The sequence below is a fragment of the Drosophila bipectinata genome, chromosome 2R (assembly GCF_030179905.1).
Source record: "Drosophila bipectinata strain 14024-0381.07 chromosome 2R, DbipHiC1v2, whole genome shotgun sequence".
In the NCBI taxonomy this organism is placed as follows: domain Eukaryota; kingdom Metazoa; phylum Arthropoda; class Insecta; order Diptera; family Drosophilidae; genus Drosophila; species Drosophila bipectinata.
In genome coordinates, this window is record NC_091737.1 from 14,460,872 (window position 1) to 14,467,473 (window position 6,602).

At 44.0% G+C, this 6,602-nt stretch overlaps 2 protein-coding genes across 2 annotated transcripts; both read left to right on the forward strand.

Annotated features, from left to right (window-relative positions):
* Positions 1–1,811: 1,811 nt before the first annotated feature.
* Positions 1,812–4,887, forward strand: dpn (deadpan). Its single transcript, XM_017250342.3, has 3 exons — positions 1,812–2,238; positions 2,390–2,485; positions 3,560–4,887. Exons 1-3 carry the CDS (start codon positions 2,113–2,115, stop codon positions 4,658–4,660), a joined length of 1,323 nt encoding a protein of 440 aa, XP_017105831.2. The 5' UTR covers positions 1,812–2,112; the 3' UTR covers positions 4,661–4,887.
* A 446-nt stretch (positions 4,888–5,333) lies between these two features.
* LOC108131429 (uncharacterized) lies at positions 5,334–5,821 on the forward strand. The gene has a single exon (XM_017250299.3). It carries the CDS (start codon positions 5,399–5,401, stop codon positions 5,819–5,821), a length of 423 nt encoding a protein of 140 aa, XP_017105788.1. The 5' UTR covers positions 5,334–5,398.
* Positions 5,822–6,602: the final 781 nt, after the last annotated feature.

The following is a 6,602-nucleotide window of genomic DNA, read 5'->3' on the forward strand; positions in this document are numbered from 1 at the left end:
GTCTGTCTCTTCTCCGGCACGTCTCTTCTGCCAGACGATTGATCCACATATGTCTGATGGTTGGATCATTTTTTTCATTCTGCCAGCTCATCATCGGGTTTATTTGGCTTTTCGTGGGAAAATGTTTGCCAAATTTGCGTCCAAATGGAGGCATTTAAAGGAGCCAAAGTGCTGGTTATTATTCAGCTCATCAGTCCAGAATTTGACCGAACCCCATGGTTTAGTTTGTCAACCTAAACCGCATCAGTAGCTACAGCAGTAGCATTTATTCAATTTAAAGCTGTCACGATCGGTGGTGCAGAGATGGCATATGATGGATGATCATGGCGGATTATTGCTCAACACGGGATTTACACTCCGGGCTTAATGCCAGCTGAGATTGCTTTGCACAACCAGAGTTGCCAGGCGGCGCAATACTTTTACAATCCCAACCGATCTGATCCCAAATCTGACTCCCCAAAAAATCGCAATTTTGGGATATATGTCGTAGGATATAGTAGGTAGTCAGGGTTGGCAGCTGTCAGCTGGCGCATGGCCCGCGACAGTGGTTATTGACAACTCCTTTCGCCCTAATCCTGCCAACATCGTAAAGTAATAAATTTGCCTGAAGATGGAAAATCTGGCCGGGGATCGTCTATAAAATTCTGGCCCAGCCCAGGTAAGCTCCGTAATGATTGACCCCGAGGATCTCAGATCTCGGATCTCGTCTAGTTAGAAAGCAACCCCCTTTAAGACGCTGTACCGTACCAGGCAGAAACTAAATCTATCCTTCGCCCGGCAAAAAGGGGGTTGGGCTGCCACGGGGGTTGACGGCAGCTGCGAGTAACAATTGCCAAGGATATCTCCTTAATGAATTGCAAATCATTGGACGGGCATTGATCAAGTTTGCCCTCTTCCAGCCAAGGGTGAGCGAGCTAAGACATCCAAAATACAGTCGGACTTCTTTTAGAGGATCGAATCCCAACACAGCTGTCGCGAAATATTTCGACTTATAGGAAATTATTTTATCAAAGTCATTGTAATTAGAGATTGTTCATAGGTCTGGCTTTTCTCATTTTATATATTTTTAAAATTTGTTAAGGATATATGAAAACTATATATTAAAACTTGTTAGAAATATCAGAGTTAGGAATCAATTTAAGTTCCTTTTTTTATAAGATTCTTTATCTAAGAGCCAATATCTTGCATAAAATTTATAGAAACTTCAAGAATTTTTGGGGTGTTAAACATTACTTACTAACTAATGACTTATACAAAATAACAAACTATGAATTTAGTTAAAGTTATTTCTTAGGAAATCCTCTTATTCCTGAATATCTTATTCCTAAACCCCGACCCATCTATATTTTCCAGAACCCTTGTTATAGAAGTTCGACTTTAGTAGAAACCCGACTTTTAATGACACTGGCTTTATAGCAATATTGTGTGGTTTCTGGATCAAAGTCCGGGCTTAAGTTCGTTTATTTAGTTGAGCTCGGCTTTGGACTAATCCCATGGCAGTGAGTGCCGTAATTTGTTGACTCGACTACTCTGCCTGACCCGGAGGGGGGAAAAACTCACTCTCTCAACCAACCCCCTAGAATATGACACTCAATCAATCCCACTCGGTCTTTTGGGTTTCGAGTGCAAATGCCTCTGCTGCCGTCGAGCTGCAGAGTTCTTAGTCTGCAGACGATCGTTGCGTTGCCTACCTGCACTCTGCCGCCGTCGCTGCCAGCGTCGGCCAGGTAAATGAGCACCTTCGTGTTTCCACTCGGGACTCGTTTCGGCAACGCCGACGACGTCGTCACCGTCGCCTTCGCCTCGATTCGTTTTTATTCACCGACGTGACCCTCCGAGGATCAGTATCCTTTTGGCATCTCGTGAGCGCGGTCGTCCACCGCTCGACTTCGCATGTATCTGAAAACGAACTGAAACGCGTACCGTTGTTAAGTTTTTGTTATTCGAACTTTGCAGAAGAGTACGTGCAATATTTGTTAAAAAAAATATTAAATTCGAACTGAAACCAAAGTATTTGTGTTGTGAAATATAAACGAAAACCAAGCTGAATCAGCTATCACTTTTGGATTACTACCACAACTAACTGGATAAATAAATTAAAATCGTTACAAAATGGATTACAAAAACGATCTTAATTCCGACGATGATTTCGACTGCTCCAACGGATATAGCGATAGCTATGGAAGCAACGGTCGTCTGGCCAATCCCAATGGGTTGTCCAAGGCTGAACTGAGAAAGGTGAGTGTGGGTTCAAGGGTTACAAGCAGATCCTAAGACTAGATAACTTTAAATAGTCAAACAATAATTTATTTTGACTGTTTAAATTTGTAATAAATTTTCCTGTAAATTCCCCTAATTTATTAATTGTTATTTCGCCCTTTATTTGTAGACCAACAAACCGATTATGGAGAAACGTCGCCGGGCTCGCATTAATCACTGTCTCAACGAACTCAAGTCCCTGATACTGGAGGCAATGAAAAAAGACGTAAGTATCCTTGTATATGAGAGTCCTCACGCGATTTAGAAACTAGGCCCACGATCGAAATCAGTTCACTTTCCCAATAAATTATGTCAGGTCATAAAAAAGAAGAGAAACCCTTGAGACCACAAGTGTTTCAAGGCGGCAAAAGTACAAAAGGATAAAACATATAAAAAAAAAAAAACCAACTCCTACGACAAACGGACAGACGGACAAGCGGACAGTCTTCGGGGGTCTAATTGAGTATTAAATTTTATTGATGATCATTACACGAGAGCGCCGACTAGGAGTCAGTCAAGAGACCAAAAAGTGTTAACAAGTCGAGGAATTACGCAGAAATACTCCGGAGTCGGAGATGCGAACGAAACCAGTTTCCAAGGAGGCACCAGGAGGAGATCCTGCTGTGAGAAAACTACAAAGCAGAAATCAAGTAAAATTTGCCGCCGCAGAATTCTGCAGGGCACTGAGGATGAGAAGACCAAAAAATCAAATAAGAAAGACATTGAGGGGAAAAAAAAGCAAAAGTAAACAAAAGGTTTTTTTTTCGTCAGACAGAGGAGCGGGGGAGGGGACGAGCTGACGAGCTAGAGGGGAGTCTGGGGGTGGAGAATGGCGAGCGACCTGCGTGGGAACCTTTTGCTAAAATATGCAGTCCCAGAAGGTGAGAAAGAGATGCATGAAGGAACCGAGAATCTTACACTGAGAAAAGTTTGGGGAAAAGTTTCCCCTTCATCTTCTTTGGTAAACCCTTTTTTTCTCAAAGATTCAATTATATTTCTCTCCCTGTATTGAGAACCAAGATCGAGCTATCTTTTCTCGACGTTGTTGCTGAATCTCACCTCGGTCGTGTGATATTTGCGGAGTGGACTCCACTGAAGTGGACTGCAGATTACACGCGAATAGTTGGACATATGAGGCACGAATCGTGCTCCTTGACTTGCCATTTTCCCAGCCATTGAACTTGTTATAGGGCCGAAAACAATTAGCCAGACCAAGCCAGTCCAGACCAGACCATCTCAACCATCTTCTCCTTATTTCATCATTATCTGACCATGGATTTTTCTCTTCTTTTCGTTTTAGCCGGCTCGCCACGTCAAACTGGAGAAGGCCGACATACTTGAGATGACGGTGAAGCATCTGCAATCCGTACAGCGCCAGCAACTGAACATGGCCATCCAGACCGATCCCGGTGTCGTCCAGAAGTTCAAGACCGGCTTCGTGGAGTGCGCCGAGGAGGTGAATCGTTATGTCAGCCAGCTGGACGGCATCGATTCGGGAGTGCGCCAGCGTCTCACCGCCCATTTGAACAACTGCGCCAACAGTCTGGAGCAGATCGGTTCCATGAGCAACTTCAACAATGGCTATCGTGCCGGAATCTTCCCCCCTTCGGCCCCGGCAGCTGCTCCGGCTCCTCTGTTCCCGTCGCTGCCTCAGGACTTGAACAACAACAGCCGCACAGAGACCACCGCTCCAGCGATCCAAATGGGTGGACTCCAGCTCATCCCCTCTCGTTTGCCATCGGGCGAGTTTGCCCTGATTATGCCGAACACGGCAGGATCCACTGCACCACCACCAGGACCCTTCGCCTGGCCGGGATCAGCAGTCGGGGCAGCTCCAGCCGGAACCGCTAGCGCCGCTTTGGCCAGCATTGCAAACCCTACACACCTCAATGACTACGCCCAGAGCTTCCGGATGAGCGCCTTCAGCAAGCCAGCTCCCACCAGTCAGACAGAACACTCCTTGCACAACCAAATCCCGGCCCAGACACAACTGGCCGTGAAGAATAGCACCAGCAGTCCACCCCTGAGCCCCATCTCCTCGATTTCCAGCCACGGGGAGGAGTCCCGAACCGCCTCGCCCGGCGTAGATGTGCTGGCCAAGCACAGTTTCGCCGGAGTCTTCTCCACACCGCCGCCGACCAGCGCCGAGACCTCGTTCAACACGAGCGGGTCCCTCAACCTGAGCGCCGGAAGCCACGACAGCAGCGGTTGCTCCCGATCGCTGGTCCACTTGCAGCAGCAGCAAGTGTCCTCCACCAGCGGATCGGTGAAGCGGGAGCGGGAGGCCGCACCAGGAGCTGATGCCGATTCCAGCGACTGCTCCTTGGACGAACAACCCTCGTCGAAGAAGTTCCTGGCCGCCGCCATCGAAAAGTCAAGCTCCGCCTGGAGGCCCTGGTAGATCGATCATCAATGAAACTCAAACAACCTATGTTAAGTTTATTATCGATTCCCAAAAAAAAAAGAAAACTTTGTTAAATTATTTAATTGCAATTTATTTTCAAAGACCACGAACTCGAATGCTTTAGAACCCCATTAAGTTTCAACTTATTCTATGTTTTTGTATCAATGTTTCGATTTCTTCATTTTTAAGTTCAGCTGTGATTTTGTATATTTTTTTGTGTAATTCTTATTTAAGCATTTTTAAATACCTATTATGTAGTTCATTAATCAATTATGTATGTTCTTTGATGTTCTATCGTTTCTTAAATATTTAATCATTGCAAATACTTTTTATTAAAAATAAGTTATGTAGATTATCTTGTATGTATGGCATTACGTTTTCACGTTTCTCTTTTAGTGTTTTATTATAAAGATTGTAATTATATAAACTAAGTAAAAAAAAAAAGAGTGAAAATAATAAATGATAAAGATGAAAAAAGAATTTTTAAACTTGACTTTTTTAAAAACTTGAACTATAAACGGAAACAGATAATGCAAGTTGCGGAACTAGCCTTGTAATCTATGTTTTTTGATCAAAACAACTGATTAGCTAATCAAAAGCCTATTTAAGCTCGAGGAGGGCACTTAATGTGGAAACATTAGAAAAAAATCGTTGCAATCGAGAGCACGCAGTGATTTTCAGGCGTGCATTTAAAAAAAAAAAACTCAAAAAGCAATAAATAAAATATATTCAAAAATGCCAAAGTCACTCCCCATCTTACTGATCCTTTCTATATTGCCAATCATCAGTCTGGCAAGTGACTACGAGGATACCATACTGAAATACCGTGCCTCGCCAAAGCTCACTGGTCCTGTGAAGCTGCTACACGATCCTGACGACGCCATTTTAAATAATTTAGACGCCGCCATGGAAAAGATATCCGCCATTTATATGCAAGCCGTTTTCGCAGGAACCCACACCCCTGAGATGGAGGCGCCACTGCGAGGCCTCGAAATGGAACTATTCGAACTACTGGATCAGCTCTACCAGCAGAATCGTCTCAAGGACTATATGAAGTACGAGGCGGAAGTGACGCGACAAATGATAATCTACAACATGCTGAAGAGATTGTTTGGATACACGCAGGATAGTGTGGAGGTAGCGCCAGGAAGCTTTTGATTTATGTTTTCAATAAAAACTAATTAATAATTAGATTATCAACTACAATTTATTACTACACTTCCGGTTAAAGTCCTTAAAAATTAACCAAGAAAGTGTTTGGCAGAAACAAATTGATTTTCATCCTCATTTCCTATTTTCAATTTCCTCCATTTTCCCCACACTCTCTCAGGTTTCTGATTTACCTTTCTCCCCTTTTCCAAATTTTTATATTCATGAAAATCAAAATTTTGATTTCACTTCCGTAATAACTTCCGCAACAGCCTGTTCCTTGCGTGTGGCTGTCGAGCGTCGCCCCCGCCTTTCGAGGGTTCTCCGCAGGTCCTGCCACTCTCGGGATCCTTTGCACTTCCCACACTCAATCATATCGGCACTGCTGTTACTTGATCCTTCTGTGAGAAAAACAACAACACCTCCGTGGCGAGATCGAAAATTATCATAATTTTCATTTCCTCTTTACGCTATTATCCTTTTGCATTTCCAAATACCGTTGCACTTGTTTCGCTCCTCCGAGATCTGTGTGTTTCCCACACATCCTTCAGATCCTTTATCTTTGCTTGTTTGCTTTGTGGTTGTTCTCCTCCGTCCGTCTCGCCTGTTTGCATTCCACTTGTCTTGTTGGATCCTTCGGTTTCATTCCTTTGTGCGTTATGTTTGCTGTGATTTGATGCTGCGACTGGGACGGGGACTGGGAATGGGTCTGGAATCCCGGGGATCTCCATGAGTATGTACGATTTTTTTCGTTTCGGCTATCACTTTTATTTTTTTTTACTTTTGATTT

Coding starts and splice junctions, on each gene's coding strand:
- dpn (XM_017250342.3), top strand. CDS start 2,113: ATGGATTACAAAAACGATCTTAATTCCGACGATGATTTCGACTGCTCC. Junction 2,239..2,389: donor CCAAGGCTGAACTGAGAAAG/GTGAGTGTGGGT, acceptor CTTTATTTGTAG/ACCAACAAACCGATTATGGA. Junction 2,486..3,559: donor TGGAGGCAATGAAAAAAGAC/GTAAGTATCCTT, acceptor TTTTCGTTTTAG/CCGGCTCGCCACGTCAAACT.
- LOC108131429 (XM_017250299.3), top strand. CDS start 5,399: ATGCCAAAGTCACTCCCCATCTTACTGATCCTTTCTATATTGCCAATC.